At 38.6% G+C, this 22,346-nt stretch overlaps 1 protein-coding gene across 7 annotated transcripts in view; it reads left to right on the forward strand.

Annotated features, from left to right (window-relative positions):
• Positions 1–22,346, forward strand: part of CNOT4 (CCR4-NOT transcription complex subunit 4) — a 73,889-nt gene that overhangs the window by 27,123 nt on the left and 24,420 nt on the right. For 5 of the 7 annotated variants that reach the window (XR_009558273.1, XM_035128358.2, XM_035128348.2 and 2 more), the window contains exons 8-11: positions 1,516–1,671; positions 6,691–6,748; positions 7,012–7,261; positions 8,239–8,736. Coding sequence is in view for 6 of the 7 variants with exons in the window: in XM_035128358.2 (XP_034984249.1) it covers positions 1,516–1,671; positions 6,691–6,748; positions 7,012–7,261; positions 8,239–8,736 (962 nt within the window). In the remaining variant the exon portion in view is untranslated. The remainder of the gene's footprint in view (positions 1–1,515; positions 1,672–6,690; positions 6,749–7,011; positions 7,262–8,238; positions 8,737–22,346) is intronic. The other 2 variants (XM_035128352.2, XM_035128356.2) reach the window with 1 other exon arrangement.

The raw sequence follows: 22,346 nt of genomic DNA on the forward strand, positions 1-22,346 counted from the left end.
GATTTATTTTATAAGATCCCAGTAAGCTTGAAAGCTGAAGAAACTGAATAAATGTTAGGTTCTTGCTATCATCTTGTCATCCGTTTTGATGTTTTTTGCCACTCTTTGCTGTGAATTTAAGTTCTTAAGCATAGAGTTCAGTTTTGTTCCTGAAACAAGTGTCATCTAAGTGGCAAATAAGTTGGTTCTGCATTCAAAATAGAAAATGCTTCTGCTGTATACTTCATAAAGATTTTCTTTCATGATTTCTTTATTATGAATTTTTCTACTCAAACTTGACTTCCATTGGTCCATAGAAAAGGCTGTGATTCCCACTGCTTTCTGATTTCATACAGTTCTTGTGGGCAGTAACTTGAAATGCTGACAGAGAAGTAGCCAGTTTGTGAGTTCACTCATCAGTTACCAACATTCAGATCTGGAAGAGATGGAGGCAAGCAACTTCTATGTGGGTGTAAACTTTAGAACATGGTAGGCAAGCAGATAAGAATTACATGGCAGACTAATTTTCAACTTGGTAAATGGAACTGACAGTGCCATATTTACCTTCTTGTAGTGACTGCTTAATGGAACCAGTCCAGAAATGCATGGAAAGATGAGGAATCAATATGAAAATTGAAAATGCAATCAATTTTTGTTAGTTAGATCAGTGTCATTTGGTTTTAAAAAGCAGGGTGTGTCTGTTCCACATTCATTTTGAGAACTCATAAATTTATTGCATTTCAAGGAATGAATGGCAAGACAAGATACACATTTTGAAAAGAGCACAGATCTCTAAATAATCATTATAAGTTACAGTTCTATATATCCTTCATTCCTTGCTGGGATGGTGATTTCAAAAATAGGGTGAAAGTAAAGGACTAATAAGGAGAAAGAAACATTTATAATTATGTTGATGTTTAATATTAATATTTATTGGCATATACATACAAAACCCAGCAGGGAATGTCTGTTTAAAGATGTGATTCCCTGCTTCAGTTTACCTTTATTAATCCTCTCAAATAATTTAATACACCAAAAGAACCTTATTTAGTGATCAATGCTTTATATTAGCCTGAGTTCTGAAACTTTGGGAATAAATACTTGAAATGAGACGAATTGGGTAACTTAGAACTCACCAACTTAGACCTGGCACAGTGATATTTCAGAAGTGTATAATGCAGGTCACATGGGGGAAATCCTCAAGGACAAAGCATGGATATAGCATCTGAACTAGGAGGGTAGGGGTAACATTATTCATAAAACTGGAGAATGTTGGGATGAAAGAACAGTTTAAGGACCACATGTCTTAGTGGGATTCACCTAATTTAAAAACACACACAAATTTAAGTATAAACAGCCTGCCTGGTGCAAGAAAACAGTTTCTTTTTACAGTCTTAGTAGCAGACGCTAACATTTCTGTTGAAGACCTCCATATTCCTCCACACAGTATATGGCATGAGGAATAATTTCCCCAGTGTTTCACTATTAAGATTTTCTCCATAACTTGAACTCTCTTTTACTTTCACCTCTTTCCAGACCCAACAGTAATAACAAAGATGCCTGGCCATCATTACAGAGTTCAAGTAAATCAGTCAACGGCTTAACAATGGAACACAGGAAAACGCCTCCTATTTTAGAAAATGGCACAGACTCAGAACACATGACTCCAGATGGTCCAGATTCAGATTTCGGGTAATTGTGCTGCCTTTTATACTTTAGTTAGCTTTCTTTCTCTCTCACTGATGTGGAGGGATGATTCTCTAGCCTCTGTCAAGAGAGCTGGATTCAGATTAAAATGGTTGGCCTGAACCACTAGGTGATGCCTAGGTGGGGGGACTGCACATTATTTTGCAATGGGCAGTTTGTTCAGGAGAAGTCTGTGTCTAGGCCAGAAGATGATTTTTAAAGGTAAGGGTTGTGAAAAGGCAAGGCATTTTGAAACAAGTTTCCTTCTGCGTCTGTGTTCTAGCAAACCACGTACTTCACTTCAGCAAACAATTTTCAATATTCTTTAAGAGAAAAACTTGCTTAGTCTCAATTGGCAGATCTAAGTACGTTACACTCTTCACCCAGGCATTTTGTTAAACAAGTATGGCACTGGATTGAGATCCATCAGCTTTCCCCTCCCTTAAGACTACTAAGACTTCCTGGATTTGTGTTTATTGCTGCAATATGTCCCTTGCATCATAAGCATCATTGTGGGTCTTTTAACAAGCTGGATTCAAAATGCAAGTTGCATAGCACAGCTACATGCTTTTATATTATGCTTTTGAATTGGGAAAACTGATGTGTGCTGTTGCAGCGTGGAAACTGCTTTCTTAGGCTCTAGTTTCCCAACTGTAATAGGCTGAGGTGGGGGAAAGTGGCCATATAAGTTGCCTGACTCCATTTTTCTTGTTCTAGTATTAATAAGGCACCAGAACACAGGAGGTTACTTCCATGTTGCACCAGTAATGTATGAGCTGGGCCTAAGAAGCTTATTAGGAAATAGGGTAGCTTACTGAATACCTTGTATTATTGCTCTAACATTGACCTAATACTTCAGACTTCATCACTAGAAATCATTGCAGACGTCAACACTTTTGGAAGTAGAATGTCAATAGAAGAGCTTTCCTATTTAGAAAAAACATCCCATTACCTAATTTTGAAGCTGTCCTGCTGAGAAGAAAGTGATCTGCTTTAGTTATTCCATTGTGGATTACCATAGCACTATTGAAATGTTGCAATATTGCTTTATATGAAGCTAAGCATCTCTTAGGCTCTTGTTTAGTTATGAGCCTGAAAAAATGATCTGAAAATGTTTTACACATCTGTAGTACTGGTTCAGCTGACCAGGATCCAAAAGTCCACACACTGAGTAGGAGTTTCTCATCTTTCCCCACTACTGTCTCATCTTCCTCCACCACTATCTCACAACCACTTCTGAAGGTTAGAAAACATTTCAGAGCGAGATTTAACATGGTACAAAAGGACTTGAGTTGAAATTAAAAATTGGCAACCTTTCCTCCATGAGTGGAAGAGCTTTTTATTTTTACCTTAAGGATCTTTGGGTTCCAGCCTCGCCTGTGGCTAGTCTTACGCCTAAAATGGGCTGATTTGGTACTTTTGAAACCATATTCAGCGCTTCCTCTAAGTGGATCATAGGTCTAATCCAGATATCAAGATTTTCAGAGGCATGCATTCAGAGACTTAATAGGAACTCAAGCCTATTTATTTGTAAAGGGGTTTTGAACATCTGGCAACTTCTATCAAACAGCTGTGTTTCTGGCTGCAGGACTGAAAGACTGCAATATTTCTAATAATGAGAAAAGAATTAAGAAATAATTAATTTTTGTGTTTGAATAATTAATTTTAAAGTTTCAGTTCATTATAAGTGTTAAATAATTTTACACATAAAGAAAAAACAATCCATTTGACCTAGTTTTACTCCATACTTTGCTTAAATATATATTTAGTGTTAAGTGGGCTGAAACAATGTACAGTGGTACCTCGCAAGACGAATGCCTCACACAACGAAAAACTTGCAAGACAAAAGTGTTTTGTGATGTTTTTGGTGACTTGCAAGACAAAGTTTTCTATGGCTGTGCTTTGCAAGACAAATCAGTGGTTTGGGGTTTTTTTTGCCGCAGCAAACTGCGCTTCGCAAGACGAAATTATCGCAAGACAAAGCGACTCGTGGCACGAATTAATTTCGTCTTGTGAGGCACCACTGTAATATACACATTTATATGTTTTCGTCAATGCCTATGGATTTAAGATAATTCAACAGATATTGAAAGAGTAGTGTTCTGCCAAAACATCTCTAAAATGTAGGCCAGGCACCCCCAAACTTCGGCCCTCCAGATGTTTTGGACTACAATTCCCATCTCCCCCGACCACTGGTCCTGTTAGCTAGGGATCATGGGAGTTGTAGGCCAAAACATCTGGAGGGCTGCAGTTTGGGGTATAGTGGTCGTTTGATTTCTGAGTTTGTATTTCTGTTGGAATACAGAATACGTTATGGAAACATAAAAAATTTTTTACAGGTAGGTAGCCGTGTTGGTCTGACGCAGTCAAAATAAAAATAAAAAATCCAGTAGCACCTTAGAGACCAACTAAGTTTGTCATAGGTATGAGCTTTCGTGTGCATGCACACTTCTTCAGTATCTGGAAGGATTTTTTATTTTTATTTTAAAAAATTAGAATACTTTCTTGTATTGACTTCCTGCTTCTGTAATTAATTCAGATGACTGTATATAGTCTTGGTTATCCAGTCCTATATCATCCACAGACATGTGAAAACAGAGATATGTCTATGTGCTTAGAATTAGACTTTATTGTAGGAAGAGTTTGGGATTGACCAGTACAGTATAGCTTTGACAGATCACTAAATTCAGGGTCACACCTCACAAGTATCAATCTTAAAAGCAGGAAGTGATTCTGCTCATTTACACTCAATGGCTGAGATAATGAGATAAAATCAGCAAATGATTTACTTAACTGCTTGACGCTCCCTCTTTTTAAACTGTTAGGATTACTTTGTCATTCGGTTGCATAAGGAATTATGGTGTCTGCAGCCAGAGTGCTTTACACAAAGTACTGGAGGCTGCAAAGTATATCATATGCAGGAGACTGGATAGAGCAAGTGTGGGAGTATGCACTTGTGGCAAAACTAACATGTTTGAGAAAAAAGGAAAGGAAATTGGTCTTGTTGTGTCAAATATTGTAATTTATTCAAATGTCTTTACTTAACAATCTTACGTTTTAGGGTGTTTGAAATTTTTATGTTTAACTAGTGCAGGAAAAGAAAATATATTTATTTTTATATATATGACTGTTTTAATAGATGTACACTTGGTTGACATCTTAATTGAGCTATCCAGTTTGACCCCAAGATCTCCTTCCTGATCAGTCACAACCATATGCAAAGTTAGGGGTTTTTGCTCCACTATGCATCACTTTTCACTTGCTCACATCAAACTACATTTCCCATTTTAATGCCCATTCACCTAGTTTCAATTTACCTTTTTGGAGTTCCTTGCAATTTCTTTATGTTTTTAATACCCTGAACAACTTAGTGTCATCAGCAAACCAGGTTACTTCTGTACTCTCCCCTAACTCCAGGTCATTTATGAACAAGTTAAAAAGCACTGGTTACAGTACTAATTTTTGCATTCCCTATAGAGGAAGAATAGTTTATTTATTCCTGCTTTCTATTAATTAACCAGTTGCTCATTTGTAAGAGGACCTGTCCTCTTTTCCTATGACTGCTAAACTTGTTCTAGGTTCTTTTGGTGAGAGAATTTATCAAAAGCTTTGTGAGAGTCTCAAGTATGCAATGTCAACTTGGATACCTCTACTTACATGCTTGTTGACACCCCCAAAGAGCTTTAATGGTTTGGTGAGACAGGACGTGCCCTTGTAGAAGCCATGCTGCTTTTGCTTCAGCCTGACTTGATCTTCTGCATGTTTGGTAATTCAGTTTTTAATAATTCTGCCCACCAGTTTTACTAGACTAGATATTAAGTTAAGCTGCCTATAATGTCCCAAGTCTTAGCTGGATTCTTTTTAAACATTGAGCAGTTTCCATTCCTCTAGTATGGAGGCTGATTTTAGGGACAAATTACATATTTATTAGAAGATCAGCAATTTCACATTTGAACCACTGAGGAAGCTCACTTGTGCAACTGTGTAACCCAGATGCTTTGGTCATTGGCTGTGAGACACTTTCAGTCTTAAAGTCACAAATCAGGCTGATATTTTCTGAATATTTGCATTTGTCCATCAGTTGCTGTCCTGTGGCTTACTGTAACACCTGCTGGGTTTGTCAACAAGATGGTGACAGTATATTATTTTCCATTTGAACTGCCATATCAGCCAATTCATTTTCTAGCATCTTGATTTCTTCTAGTGTCTCAAATGTTAGCCTTACTTAATACTGCAGGTTGTGCTAGCATACATTTGCAGCCTGAACCCAGCCAGTGCACCTTCCATCATGCATGCCTGGCCTGATCCCCTTCGCTCACTTAGCTTTTGACAGCACTTGATCTGGTATCTCTCCTTGTCCTGCTGTCACCTTTCCTTCTTCAACTCATTCTTTTCCTGGTTTTTTTAAAATTGCTGATCTTATTCCAAGTTTTGTCTTGTCCTTTCCTGGCTCTTCCTGTTGCTCTGCTGTTCTGATTTTGGGTGAGTGGATGCATGAGCGGCTGGAGCTTCAGTTTTGTCTACTGTTGTGTTTAAGTGAGAGGTTGTGACAGTATTCCTATTGTCTTGAAACTGAAGCAGCACAAAGGAGAATTGAGCTTTTCTGCTGTGGTGAAGAATTTTATTGGTTCATTCACTTTCTCTTTTACCTTTATTCCTTTTGCCTCTTCTCTTTCTTTCATGTCTCCTCTCTTCACAACTCAGTGTGCTGAAATCTAAATTTGGGAGTCCTCTGGGCTCCATCAATCTCAAGTTGAGCACAAAGCTCTTATAAATAGATATGGTGTCTGCTTCATGGACACCAGTTTAATGTTGGGGGCTGATAGTAGGGGAAATAGACAAACTTTGATTGCTGTGAGGTTACACTGAGTAACAATGAACAAGCGCAATGTGCAAGATGGAGCTAATCAGCATGTTGTCAGTTACCTCCATGAACTAGGTTTTCTAAAATTACTACTTAAATTAATTCCTACAGTTTCAGGCTGTGTCTTTTACATTTGCCTAATAGTTTTTCTTTCTCTCTAGCACTATCGACAAACCTTCAGATTCTCTCAGTATAGGAAATTGTGATAACTCACAGCAGGTAAGATTTGAGAACCAACACTTCTTAACTCTTGTCAACTGCATACCCTTATATTTGCAAAAGGACTATATTGTGTGTTGAAATATTTATTTGCCATAATCTTAAATATACCTTCCTGCCTATCAGCTGCATAAGATGGTTGGTTGATTAAAACTTTATACTAGCTGTGAAAACACATGTTATTTGGAAATGACCAAATGGTTGTTAAAAGAAGAAACTGTTTTTACTGTACGATTGTAAAACTGTGTTCCTTTTCTTTTTAGATATCAAATAGTGACACACCTTCACCACCACCCGGCTTATCAAAATCCAATTCAGTCATCCCCATCAGTTCATCCAATCACAGTGCACGGTCTCCCTTTGAAGGGGCTATAACAGAGTCACAGTCTCTCTTCTCGGACAACTTCCGGCACCCCAACCCTATTCCAAGTGGGCTCCCTCCATTTCCCAGCTCCCCACAGACTTCAAATGACTGGCCCATGGCACCAGAGCCACAGAGCCTCTTCACATCAGGTATAGTATTAGTTAGACAACCCATGCACACAATAGCTTGAAATAATATCTTCAGGCTCTTATATTTACTTACAGTTTAGCATGAACTTGATTGTGCTGCTCAGTACTGCTCCAGTTTAAAGAACTTATGAATATGTCACAATTACTTATGATTTTGTAAAGTGCTTTACCTTTTTCATAGATGGTAAAAATATCAATTCAAAATAAAGATTCAACATAAATAAAGAAAACTTCACATAAATCATACTTTGTGCTTGTATGCATATGGTCATTGATGCTAATGAGCAATGAGACCAATAAGAACATTTTGCTTAAAATTGCAAGCAGTGAGAGATTTTCATTAGCAACTGAAGTGATTCTTAATCAAGTTTCTTCATGTAGGACATCTAGCCACTAGCAAGGAATATATGTAGTGGAAAGAGTGGTTTCTTACATTTAAAAGATGAAGAAGTGCTACTGTAATGTGTTGCAGAAGGTGGATGGGAAATTCATAGGGTTGGATCTTGAAAACCATGAGGTGCTTCTGCCAGATTTTTCAGCAACTTCCCCAGTATGCCCACACAGCCTCCACCTCAATTTTATGAAAGGGCTTGTTTCAGGTGAGACAGGAATGTGGAATTCCCAAGTAGAGGATCAGTTCAGAACTATAGGGAAGAAAAATGCAAAGATAAAGAAAGCTGTTTTCTTGGTAACTGTACACCACTAGAACATAAAGGATATTGTGAGCTTTAATGTAAAAACCAGTTGCCCCCAGGATAGGATTCCCCAACCTGTTACTCTCCAGATATTTTGGACTACAACTCCCAGGACCAACGGGGATTATAATCAAAAACATCTGGAGGGTACCAGGCTGGGGGAAACTGCCTTAGGAATGAGAATAACCAAGTATTGGAAAGGGAAATTGGTCAGTATTTTGACTCATGTTAAGCTGGGGGAAATGCAAGTTTGTCTTTAATAACCTGTTTTAAATCCCACAGAAACCATCCCAGTATCCTCGTCTACAGACTGGCAAGCGGCGTTTGGATTTGGTTCTTCCAAACAGCAAGAAGATGACTTGGGGTTTGATCCCTTTGATATCACCCGCAAAGCCTTAGCAGACCTGATCGAGAAGGAACTGTCGGTCCAAGACCAACCCTCCCTCTCGCCCACGTCTCTCCAGAACCCTTCCCCTCACACTACAACCGCCAAAGGGTCAGGCTCTGGATTTCTGCATCCTGCTGCGCCCGCAAATGCCAACTCTCTCAATAGCACATTTTCAGTCTTGCCACAGAGGTTCCCGCAATTTCAACAGCATCGAGCAGTTTACAACTCCTTCAGTTTTCCAGGCCAAGCTGCTCGCTATCCTTGGATGGCCTTCCCACGCAATAACATCATGCACTTGAACCACACAGCAAATCCCCCTTCAAATAGTAATTTCTTGGACTTAAACCTCCCACCACAACACAGCACAGGTCTAGGAGGGATCCCTATAGCAGGTAAGTGTGCTGAGAAAGCATCAGTAAACCTTGTTCATGTCTTCAGCTTCTCTAAATCAGAGTAGCGAGAAGGAGTTGATGGTATTCGATACTGGAATTGATAATGTAACTATCATGATGGAAATGTGTTTTTATGCATTTTGAAAATGAAATGTTTAGCTTGGAATTTAGCCTTATAATGAGCTTTATAAGGAAAGTGGAGTATCGTATGTCCAATCATTCTTATTTCAAAAGTGATTTTCTGATTTACATTGACAGTCTTGATCATGCTGTGGAGTTGATTTTTATTTTAAATATATAGTTTACTTAATTGCATAAGTAGATTACATTTTAACTTTTTTTAAAAATGAATTCTTCAGTCCCGGTTCATGATGCTTGGCATATATGGCAGGAAAAAGCTACTTATTATTTATTTTTTGAAGTATTTGTACTGTATACTGCTTTTATACAATATATCTCAAGGTACTTGCACTTTCCAAAGTCAGCAGAATGGGTAACTCAGTTACAGCGATTAACTGTTTCCTTTTCACTCAAATCTTTTTTTGAAATAATTTTAAATGCCTGAGAGAATAAAAATGCCCCAACCGGATGTCTGAAAAACAACAATGTAGGCACCAGATGAACTTCACTGGGGAGGGAATTTATCAACCCGTGTGCTGCTTGTGCAATAGCCATATCTTTTCTCTCCATTGCCATTTGAACTCTAGCATCTTCAATTGTATCTGAAATCTTACATTGATGAGCCAGTGAATTTAAAATTGTGCAAAAAAATTCTTTATGATTCTGTATATGAAGCCATCTGACACCTGTACCATTCACTTTAATCCCTTGCCCTTCATTTTTGAAACATTTCACTCCAGCTGGCATTATTGTTTCCCGCTGGAAGAGTGCACTTCGTTGCTGACACACACAAGTCTTTGTGGCATAGCAAGCATCGCTTCATGACCATACCTTTTGGAATTTTAGAGCAAACTTCAAGTAACCTGTTCCTTCCATCATAACTTGCAGTGGTCTTCTCCTTGGGATGTTTTGGGTTTACAGACCATATCTTAAACAGTGTGGATAGTATTGTTCAGTAATAGCACCTTTTTATTTCTGCCAACCTAGCAGTTCGAAAGCACGTCAAAATGCAAGTAGATAAATAGGAACCGCTACAGCGGGAAGGTAAACGGTGTTTCCATGTGCTGCTCTGGTTTGCCAGAAGCGGCTTTGTCATGCTGGCCACATGACCTGGAAGCTATACGCCGGCTCCCTCGGCCAATAATGCGAGATGAGCACGCAACCCCAGAGTCGGTCACGACTGGACCTAATGGTCAGGGGTCCCTTTACCTTTACCTTATTTCTGTAAACTAGTTTTCCTGTGCTTTATTTTTCTTGGCTACTGTAACAATTATTGTGTCCCCCCCCCCATTCTCATTATGATTCATTTAAAACATTTATAAACCATCCATTTCTTAATGATAGTGACTGCTTATGTTAGTATTAGTATTAGTCTGTAACATGGTCACTACACCTGTCTCTTCATTCTGGTTACAAAAGCATTTATTTGGCACTTTATTCTTAGCTTTGACTGGCTTAGATATATAGTTTGAAAATGGAAAAAGCTAGTAATTATGTCAGGATATAAAATCATGCAGAGAAGCATTTCAGATTCTCCATGTGACCCAGAAAAGATGTCCGCTAAGAGCCCCCCCCCCCAATTCATATTCCATTAGATAAAAGGGGCTATCACTGAACTTAGCAATCAGCTGTGTTAGTGTGGAAGTGATGTTTGAATGTGCGCGGTCTCTGAACTCTGGCCTAGCCTGAAAAATCCATTTTCTGCTCTTCAGTAGAAGAGAACTCTAAAGCAGTGGTTCTCAAAGGGTGTGGCACATCACACTGGTGTGGCCATAGAAGATGGCAATCAAAGAAACACTTAACCATTTCAGTGTAGTATCATGGAGTATAGTATCATTTATTTATTTATCTGCAGAATATGGATAGATACCTTTTCAAAATCAAGCACTGCCAGGAGTTGTTTCTTTTTGTTCTCCAGTGTATTTCTTATCAATAAAAAAAAAATCAGTGTGGCATCAGCAAATTTTTATTTTGAAAGTTGTGGTCCTGAGAAAAAAGTTTGAGATCATTGAGTCAAAACCACCTTCTAAATACGTGGTATATTCTGAAGTAGAGTGTTGTAGTGTAGTTGAATGAAATATGTTTCCTCCCCCTTTGATTTAGTAAACATTATGCTACTTGTAAGCCTAGGGCTTGCCGATCAGAAGGTCGGCAGTTTGAATCCCCGCAACGGGGTGAGCTCCCGTTGCTCGGTCCCTGCTCCTGCCAACCTAGCAGTTTGAAAGCACGTCAAAGTGCAAGTAGATAAATAGGTACCACTCCGGTGGGATGGTAAACGGCGTTTCCGTGTGCTGCTCTGGTTCGCCAGAAGCAGCTTAGTCATGCTGGCCACATGACCTGGAAGCTGTACGCCGGCTCCCTCGGCCAGTAAAGCGAGATGAGCACTGCAACCCCAGAGTCGTCCGCAAACTGGGGTCCCTTTACCTTTATTCTCTCGTAGAAAGTATTGGAGAGAACAAGCCTACCTCACCTATCGTATTTATTTTATTCACTTGATTTATACCCCCACCCTATTTTGTTTATTTCACTCCCATGATTTTCCTTGCAACAACTCTGTGGGCTGAGAAAGACTGGTCCAGTGAGCTTCATAGATGAGTAAGGTTTGAACCTACTGCAATGCTTTGACTACACCACGCGAACTCTTTAGGAACTCTGAACACAACCTACAGAAAACAGTATTTGCTAATTTACTTACTTAGATTGTTAGCCTGTGCTATTCAGAGGCTTGATTCAAAAATATATATTTGAAGCTCTTTATTGTAGTAGTGGTCATATTTGCTCTACAGATGCTAAAAGACTAAAACAATGCAACTAATGTTATGAAGTATAAAGCTTCTGCAGTAAGTTGTACAAGGGGCAGGCAGGTTGGTTGTATGGCATCAAAAGCTCGTGCATTCATCTCTTTCTGTGTGCATGTGAAAAGTTTATAAAAAATGAAAAGCCTGGGATTTTCAATTAAGTGTAGTAATTGCTAAGGCAAATTGGAGGTTGTGATTAGTTACCATTCCTTGCTAGGCTATGGATATTTTGATGTTGAAATCATTGTCTCTAATGAGCATTCTGGCAGCTTTCAATATCTTAACATTCTGCATGTTGTACTGACCTTCTCCTTGACTCTCTTGAAGAAATGTCATGGTGTTCTGATGTATGTGCCTATTAGTTTTCCATTTATGCTCCCCATTTTAGGAGAAGACAGATGTCCTTAAATAGTTATGTCATCTCTGACAGAGCTTCTACCTTTCTGAGGCATAATATGCATGCTTTATTATTATTATTATTATTTGCTTTGCCCTTCTCCTGAATTTTGCACCTTTCTTATTGGATGAAAAATCTTTCTTGGCTTTTAGATTGGTCTTTGAGGCACTTACTTTTTAAACTAAACTATATCTTTTATTTACAAATGGTGGACATCAGGCTTCACTGGCTTAGCCATCAATGCGAGAAAGCTATCTTCAGATAGTTTTACAAATATTTGAGTAATTATTGACTTCTTTTTAAATCATAGGAACAGTATTTCCCAGTAGAAATACTGTTTTCAGCAGTGCTAAACTTGGTTACAAGGCCAAATACGCTGAATATGTTGTCTAAATTAAGTCATAATATAATTAGGAGTTGCAAGGGTTTTTTATATTAGTGTGGGGATTTTACCTGCTAATTCAGGGTCAGTATGCAGAAGGAAGGAATTTTTTTTTTAATTTGCTGTTGAATTTTATGTTGGTGAGTTGCATAGTATGTGCTAGTGAACTCTTAATGTTGTTACATTACATATTAATTTTATTTATTAAAAATATTTATATACCACTCACATGCAAAATTTCAGTGTGGTGTACAACAGGATCTACAAAAGAGATAAAATACAATTAACAGCAATACAGAATAATTGTAAGAATGACTGCCTCATCTTAAAAGTGTAAACCATAGAATAGGACTGGCAACACATAAAAATATTCAAGAGAGGTCTGAAGCGTAGAAGTGAGGATGCCTGAATTCTCCAGTGGGGGACCAACAGCACTAGATGCCCAACATCTCATCAAAAGCAGTCTGGCTATTGAAACATGGGGGACAACTAACATCATTCCTCCAGATCTCAATGATCAAACTGGCATATAAGAACTCAGGCAGCCCTTAAGGTACTCAGAATCCAAGTTTTTCAGAGCTTTCTATATTAATATAGGAAGCTTGAGCCTTGCCCTGTAACATGGGCAGCAAGTGCAGATATTTTAGCAGTAGTATTACATGTTGCCCACCATCTCTTCCCATCAACTATCTTAGGTGCTGCATTCTGCACTAGCTGGAGCTTCTGGATCAATCCCAAGGGTGGGCCCACATACGTAGAGTGCAATGCAGTAATCTAATCTTGAGTGCATGGTCTATAATGGCCAGCTTATCCCCATCCAGATATGGCTGTAGCTGACCAGGTGAAGCTGGTAAAAACCCGTCCTAGCAAAAGGAAACTTAGAATTTGGTTGACAACGATGTAACGATGTTGACAGCTGTACCTCCAATCTATGTGCCTGCTCCATCAAAGGGAATGCAAACCCCACCCCCCAGGGACAAAGTAGTGCCTGGTGGAACCCTGTCACATGCTAGGAGGCCAAAGTCACTCTCTCCCCACTCCCCAGTTCATTTCTGGATTTGACCAGGCAGGTAGGAACGAAACCATTGTGATACAATGCCTTTTGATACTCATCCTGCTCAATGGTGTCAAAAGCCATGGAGAGGTCTAATAAGAGTAATAAGGGTCACACTTCCCTGTCCTTCTCTTGATATAGACCATAAATCAGGACAATTCAGGGGATACTGATTGAAGTGAATCCAGATAATATCATTCAGGAATACTTGGTAGATGCTCTGCCACAGCCTTCGGCACCACCTCCCCAGAAAATTAGCCCATTATGTTTCTAGGCTCTTCTAGTGTTGTATCATCATTGACTTTTGTGAAATGTGTGGACTGCTTCAGAAGATAATTAAATGGCATCAGTCTTGCAACTCACCCCTATGGAGTTCCTCATGTAGAATATGATGTGACTTATTCTTGAGTGCAGCTTTTCTTCCAAAGGAATGACTAAAGGAAGTACTGGGTGTTTTGTTTTGTCAGTTTGTATTATGTATATATATGTACATAGTGTTTTATAGTTCAACCTCTTTTTTTAATATTCACATGTATAACACATTTGTACCCTGCTCTTCAGCCGTAAAAGTTCCCAGAGTAACAAGCAAGGTAATTGCTGCCCACAGGCTTACAATCCGAATGATGCAACACACAACGACAAAAGGACAAGGAGGGAATGTGTTGATCACTTTTTAGATGTCAAAGCAGCTGGCCCATGTATTTGGTATCAATGTGTAACTCTTTATGTTATTGTGAGCTTGTTTTACTACACTTTCAGGGACTTCCAATGGAATAGCTTGCCTATTAACAGATTAGAAATGAACTTGGTTCCCAGTGATCGAAACACAGCAATGTCCACTGGAGACATTTAGTTTTTCTGGTTCATATTTTTCAAGCTTCTGTTCTGAGTTCTGACACTTGACTGGAAGCCTTCCTAGTTAACATCTGTTAATAGCCTGGTGGACATGTTCCAACCTCTGTGTAAGCTACATATGTGCAGGGTTCGATGTTTGCAGAAGTCATTGCGGCAGGTTATAGCCACAATGCTGTTGTATGTCATGACCTCTAGTAATAGTGTGGGTGCTGGCATATTGTTTGGACTTCCAAAGGTGATCTGGGTCTGTCATGTATTGTCCAGTAAAGTATATGTGCTGGACCTTGCATTCATTTTACATTAGACTATTTATCTCTGTTAATTAGTTCCTTTCCTGTCAAGTTAATACAAGATTATTCTGTTCAAAGACTTTAAGGTGATTCACATTGCAATGCTTTTCATTTACATCTTTAACATATGCTTAGGATCTGAATTTATTGCAAATATTAGATACTCCAGCAGGCTTTCTTGATTTCATTTCTTTCCATTGAGGGACCGAATAGGTCGGGAGAAAGGAAGAACTCCAAAGTGAAGATGAGGCCCAAGTTGTTACAGAAATACTGTACATTCCTGCGTATAAGACTACTTTTTAACCCAGGAAAATCTTCTCAAAATTCGGGGGTCGTCTTATACACCAGGTCATATTTCTTATACGGCGAGTATATCCCAAACTCTATATTTTAACTGGAAAAGTTGGGGGTCGTCTTATACGCCGGAATATACGGTAGATTTTATTTCCCTTTTTTCTGTATCTTCTCACTATCATCATTTCTGCCAAACTAAAATAAAAGTGAAAATCTGATGATTGTGTTCAAAGAGTCTAATTAAAACAAGGATTAAAATTCTGAGCTGAACAAGAAGAGGGCTTCCCTAGGCACATAGTTTTATCTTTAGTATGATAGTTCTTGAGGAACATCACCGTCATACCTGTTCATTTTATGACCTTTTGTGTTGATGCTCTTTCTTGTCTGTTTCTACCATTTCTCCATTGCCAGTATACTTAGCAAACATTTAATTTAATTATTGCTGTTAGGGAAATTACTATGCCCAAACAGATAGCTAGCCCACCAGAGGGCAATCAGTGAGGATCTTTTATTCTCACGAGTTTCCTGTTTCCTCCCACAGAATGTTGGTTTATTTCCTGGAATATATGTGTTCATATCTTATGAATGTGGCAGTACCTGTCAAGAAGGTCCTGTCACTTTGGGGGCATTGCAGATCAAGAGCAATGCTTAAAAATAAAGATATTATAGCAGAGCTTTAGAATAGAACTAGCTAGTAAATCTAGTTACCAGCACATAGAGATGTTAACGAAGAGATCACTCATTTTACTCTGCTATATTTCTATCAAATGTCTGGTCTAAAAATGGGAATTGATTACCTCCCAATAGGGAAAAAAGCAAAAGCTAAATTCTGGGTTCTACTCCTTATAGTCCATGTTCCGTTTATCTGACCTTATGGAAAGCGGAATCTGGATTCCAATCTTTGCTTACAGAGCGCAGTGGTCTGCTGCTCTACATAATGGCTTAATAATTGTTACTAAGCACACAGTAGTGTTTAGGCCACTTTATTTACATGTCCCTGAAGGCTTCGGTCATGATCCAGAGCTGCATGCACAATTAACTTACTTTCTAAGTTTCCCTTTCAAGTACTCCCCTTGCTTTACTTAAACACCATTTCTGCAAAGTTTGGATGTATTTGTAAGATCTCTTCAGTGTTTCTCCAAGGTCCCATTTCAGTTGCTCTCATGCCAAAGCACGTAACTTGTTTCTAAACACACTTAAATTTTAAATGCTCTAACAGCATTTGTAACACACAACATATGTTGTGTGTGTGTGTGTGTGTGTGTGTGTGTGTACATACATACGTGTGTACACACGCACACACCTGTCCATATTTGACTTGGATCACAACCTTAATTTAGAATTTACAGGGAACGTAATCACCCCCGAAACTCTTCCCTTTTTCTTTTTGAATCGTAATAAATGTAAAACGCAACATAAAAACAGAACGATGTATTGAAGGATATGTTCATTGGTTTACGGAGTAACTGTGATGATGCAACTAAACTGTGGTATGATAAAATATTTATTTCTGCTCCAGTGCATTTGGGTTTTTAAAGTGAGATGCTTTGCTTTTCCTGTTCTCTAAGCTGCTTTTTTATATTAAGCAACCTGTATAGTTTCCAGGTCTTGTACATATACAGCCATATCTCGAATTACTCATTTGAACTTCAGTATAATAAATCCTAAACTAGAGATTGGCAGTTGATGGGCCACAGCTGCATTTTGGACAGATTGCCCAATCCCAGGAAAGTGTGTGTATATAAAGATGTCTGCATTCTAGACCTTAGCACTTTTTCTGGCATATCTTTTCAGACCTTGTTAATTGCTGCTGCTTATGCTGTATAAATACCAAATTCCATATGAGTTGGCAGTTAATAGCTATTTCAGGATTATTAGATGTCAACATTGCTGATAGTATTAAGATTTATAAGGAGATAGTCTTAACAAAGGAAAATTACAATGACATGATTGCTGTCTCAAGCTCAAGAGCTGTTCTTCCTGACAGTAAGAGCTGTTCTTCCTGACAGTAAGAGCTGTTTGGCAGTGGAATTTGCTGCCAAGGAGTGTGGTGGAGTCTCCTTCTTTGGAGGTCTTTAAGCAGAGGCTTGACAGGCATATGTCAAGAATGCTTTGATGGTGTTTCCTGCTTGGCAGGGGGTTGGACTGGATGGCCCTTGTGGTCTCTTCCAACCCTATGATTCTATGATTCAAAAGTGAAGACACTTCCTATATGAATATGAAATGGCATCTTAATTTTGTCTTGATGGTGCTTAGGGGCTTTTAAGGGATTTTCCTGGGTTTCAGTTGTGTGACTCTGTTTCATAGAGAAATATATAGTAAGGAAGATTTCCTTATTTGATAATCTTACTCAAAATGATGCTGAAATGTGAGTCTTAAGAAAATTAACAGTATTTTGTGCATCACTTACTGAAAGAGAAATGTACATCTGAATTCAGCTTTGGTCAGGTTAGTTCTAAGGGGCTCCTAGGTTGTATATCTGCTCTGTAGGGTGCTAAAGAAGAGTGTCCCACTAACCAGCTGCCTGACAAATTCTGAGGTAGAGAGCTAGATTATCACATCTGGGGCTGTTGGAAGAATTTTAAGGTTCATAACTGTATATATAAAACCACATGTTTGAAACCCCACAGTTTAGGTCAGGGGTCAGCAAACTTTTTCAGCAGGGGGCCGGTCCACTGTCCCTCAGACCTTGTGGGGGGCCAGACTATATTTTTTTTTAAAAAAAATGAACGAATTCCTATGCCCCACAAATAACCCAGAGATGCATTTTAAATAAAAGGACACATTCTACTCATGTAAAAACATGCTGATTCTCGGACCTTCTGCTGGCCGGATTTAGAAGGCGATTGGGCCGCATCCGGCCCCTGGGCCTTAGTTTGGGGACCCCTGGTTTAGGTCCTGAATGAATTGACCTCAATATTTCTCTGAAAGGTCAAAGTGGGAAATCTCCCCATTGTCTCTTTCCTCACAAAATCCTGTCCTCACAAATCCTGTCTTAAGGGCACATTCAAGATATGAACAGGGTGTGAGCCTGTGACCTGTGACCTAGATTCAGGAATTTAGTAGTTATAATAACAAAAGAGTTGTCAAACCAGATAATGCGGGTAACTTGCCAAAACAGCGCACTCATATTTCTGCTGGAGACCGCCTTTTCTGTGATGTATCTATGATGTGATGTATCTATGATGTTTCTGGGGGTGGTCTTGGACTCTGGGGCGGGAATTTAAATTGTCTATATAAGGGCGAGATGAGCGCCGCAACCCCAGAGTCGGACACGACTGGACCTGATGGTCAGGGGCCCCTTTACCTTTATATAAGGGCTTGCCTGCATGGCTCTGGGTCTCTCCACCCCCCACCCCCGTGTGTGTGGGGACTACCCTGTTGCAACAGCTTTTAATAAAGATCAGGCTTAAGCTTTTAATAAAGATCAGGCTTAACTAGCTGCCTTGCTTTCCATTAGAACTCTGGTCTGGTCTCTGTTACTTTTGCGCCGGCAGGGGTTTCAAATAACGTCTTGCCGGGGTTCAAGATTCCATGCAGAATCAGACCCTTTATCTAGATAATTTTCTTAAATTCTTAAAACAGGGGCTTTCTACATATAGAGCATGTACTTTACACTTTTGCTAAACTAAACTCAAACCCCATTTCAAAGTTACGGGTAGGTAGCCGTGTTGGTCTGATGTGGTCGAAACAAAATTAAAAAATTCCTTCCAGCAGCACCTTAAAGACCAACTAAGTTTTTATTTTGGTATGAGCTTTCGTGTGCATGAAAAAGTGTGCATGCACATGAAAGCTCATACCAAAATAAATAAATAAAACTTAGTTGGTCTTTAAGGTGCTGCTGGAAGGAATTTTTTAATTTTGTTTCATCCATTTCAAAGGTCGCTCATGTCAGTACATTCAGGTTGCTATACTACCATGGAGGAGTTTGGTTCCGGAGCCATGTAAGCTTTTCTTGTGACGCTCTTAGCTATTGGGATATCTTCCTGTAAGCCAGCATCATGTTGTGTTTTAGTCATCCTAGTTTAAAGTGAAAGTTGACACAGGTGAGCAGTATTGGAATGTTTAGCTGTGTTACACTGTAGAGTAACTTACAGAATTGAATTGTCTTTTTTTTTTATCATTTTAGATGTCAAAATGCTTTTGTTATCTAATGAAGTTCTTACCAAATATAAAGCTCAAAGACTACCTGGGAACAGGTCCCAGAATTAAATGTCTGCATTTACCATGAGAATCGAAGGGCAAAACACTTCAAAAAGAGAGCCATGAAATGCAGAGTAACTATCCAAGAAGTGTACTATGTCCAAGAAGTAACTATCTGAAGAAGTGTGCATGCACACGAAAGCTCATACCAAAATAAAAACTTAGTTGGTCTTTAAGGTGCTACTGAAGGAATTTTTTTATTTTACTTCTACCCAGACCAACACGGCTACCTACCTGTATCCAAAAATGGTGATGGCTGCTTGCTTCACTTACATAGCAGTAGAAAACAAGCGTTTTCTCCAGTGTAACTTGTGGAGCAGCTTTCAGAATTTAGTACAAATGTCCTCCTTTACATTAAAAGTCATTTGTCTGCATATTGCATATCTGCTGAGGGGGTTTATATTGCTAAGATACTTTTTGAAAAGATTTGTTTTGTTTTGTTTTGTTTTAAAAGATTGCACAAACCGCCAGTGCTGGACTGCCAGTGCCTTGCCCGTTTTTCCTATGTTGATGTATTTGAAAACCCCTTTGAAGCTTTTTTTCAGTGCATTAGTTGTCATTGAAATAGTAATATTGAAGGGAAATATTTTTAAATTATTCAATTATTCCAGAAAAAACTTGAAAGCTCTCCCAGATGCAAAAACCAGAACCTACTGAGTACTAAAACACTTTTCTCTGTGTGAGCATACCACTTTGCTCTATACTGCTGGTTTATCTCATTCAGTATTAGCAGCAACATCTCTCCAGGGCAGTGTTTTCTCAGCTCTGCAGTCTGAGTTCCTTGAGATGTTGGGGATTGAACTTCTGCATGCAAAGCAAGTCCTATACTACAGCCCCTGGCTCTTCCTGGGCATGGCAGAATACAGGACATCATGCTAGATTTTCCTTTCCTTTGGACCAGTCACTTCCCATTCATTGGTTCATAGTCTCAGTCCTACAAAATAACTGGCTATGCAAAACCTGCTTATTATCAAAGAAGTTTCCATGTACAGTATGGTATGTACCATATTTAATGGTATGAAGTGTTCTTGGTATGCTTAATAATGATGTCGGCATGGATGTTAAAATCCCCTAATAATGGTATGTTCTTGGCGGAATAGACAGCCCTGGTCTGTAGGGAGAAGACATCAGGTTGGATGTTAAACACCATCCAACCCCATGATCGTTGGGTGGGAGAGTGTTTGAATTGTTTTTGGAATGTTTTTAACTGAAACTACTCAGCAAGCATTGTAAAATTCAGTAAAACTTAATCTCTAGAGGAGAAAACTAGTGAAGAGTAGAAGCCTATGTATATTTCAGCATCTTTTTCAATTTATCATATATCTTGTCCCAAAATTCGGCATTTGAAAAAAGCCCTGAAATCTTTCTCTTAAGTATGATCCCAAGTAATATACCAAAGGATAGAATTAATATTTTACTCTATGCGTGTGCAGCGCCCAGGATTCGAATTGCATCAAAATGGAAAGGAGAAATTTTACCAACGGTCCAGGAGTGGGAGGAAAAAATGATAAGAGTATTCGAAGATGGCGAAATTGACGGCAATAATTAGGAATGTACCAAGGCAAAAAATAATGAAGGAATGGAAATATGTACAAGACTATTTGGAAAAAGAAATTATAGAAAATAAGCTAGCGATGTGTTTAGAATGAGAGCATAAGAGGAGAAGATTAATTGATAGACACTGGGAAGGTACATAGGTAGGCAAAGCAGGAGGTAAAGCAAGGGAAAGTGAACATATAAAGGGAAGCATGTTGTAAATAATAGGAAGTAAATTTTTGTTTTGTTTTTGTATGTTGTTTTTCTTTTTTTGTTTTTATTTAGTCTTTCTGTTTTTCTTTAATTGTCTATCTGTTTGGAATTTTTTGTGAGAAATTCTGTAGTAAATGATTTGTAAGAAGAGAATGATTGCAGTATTCTTTTTTCTTTTGAATTTATTTTAATTTATTTTTTGTATTTTTCTTTTTTAATATGTTTTATTAATTTTATAACAAATACAAAACAAGATACAAAAAATACAAAAAACTTAAAAGAAAAAAGACATTATTTCTTGTATTTTTCTTTTCAAGATTTTGTGAGTGTTTGATATTTGTACATTTTTAAACTCTGAATAAAGGTGTTTTTAAACAGAAAAAAAGAGTAGGAGCCTATGGACACATGGTGTTCCTGATGGTTTAAACATGGCTAAACAAAACAAGAACTGTTTCTAGAATCACTTATCATCAGCTGCATTCCCCTCTTTTTAGGAATACTTACTCAGCAGCAATAAAAGGTGGGAATCAGTCATCCTCCAGAAGGTAGGAGACAAAGGAGAGCTTGATCTTTTACCCCATTCATACCAATTGACTATGGTTAAATAACTGGAAAAGTTACATGTCAAGAAGTGTGAAATGAAGCATAATGTTGGCCATGAGTGTGAAATGAAAATTTTAGCCTCAGCAGAAATTGGCAGCTGGCCAGTTTACATGGTAAAAAAATCTAGAGCCATCAGAGGTAGTATGCATAGGGAGTGTGAATGAACCAGAACGCTTTTCATTTTTACAGAAAGTCAGTTTGAATTCAATAAGGCATTGCTAACTAGTGTTAATTTCCACCAGTAGTAACAGCTTCTGTTGTGATGCCTCCTTTCCAATAGTTCTTGGGTTATTTTTATTTTATTATATTTTATTATTATTTATTAGATTTCTGTACCATCTTTCATCAAAGGACCTCAGGGTGATTCACAAGATAAAAATAGATGCTTTAAGTGATGACGATAATCATTTTAACTTGGAGGAATACTTCGCAGCTGAATCTTAAAATATGTTTGTTAAGACTTACATTCTAACTTACTGCAAGTAGACCACTTGCTTGAGCATCCTATTGGTGAGGATTTCCATGAGACCACAGCCTCTTTAGCATGATTTTTTTTTAAAAAAAAGACTTCTACATTCCCTCTGGCATTACACTGTGCAGGTGAATTATAGACTTCAGATAGCAGATGAGATGGTTAAGCGCCTTGAATATTTTATAGAAAGTCGGGCCTGGCATCAGCACATGGCATGGTCAGTCAGATGCTGGAGCCCAAAGCGCCCCAGCTAAGTCCACTGCTGCTCAGGGCTGGGGAAAATTATTCTATTTTGCCACTGCATTGCTGAGGAGATGGAGCAGTGGCTATACTGTCAGCGCTCTCAAAGTAGCATTTCTTCAGAATAAAGCCATAACAGGAAAATGGGTAAGG

The sequence above is a fragment of the Zootoca vivipara genome, chromosome 10, assembly GCF_963506605.1.
Source record: "Zootoca vivipara chromosome 10, rZooViv1.1, whole genome shotgun sequence".
Classification (NCBI taxonomy): domain Eukaryota; kingdom Metazoa; phylum Chordata; class Lepidosauria; order Squamata; family Lacertidae; genus Zootoca; species Zootoca vivipara.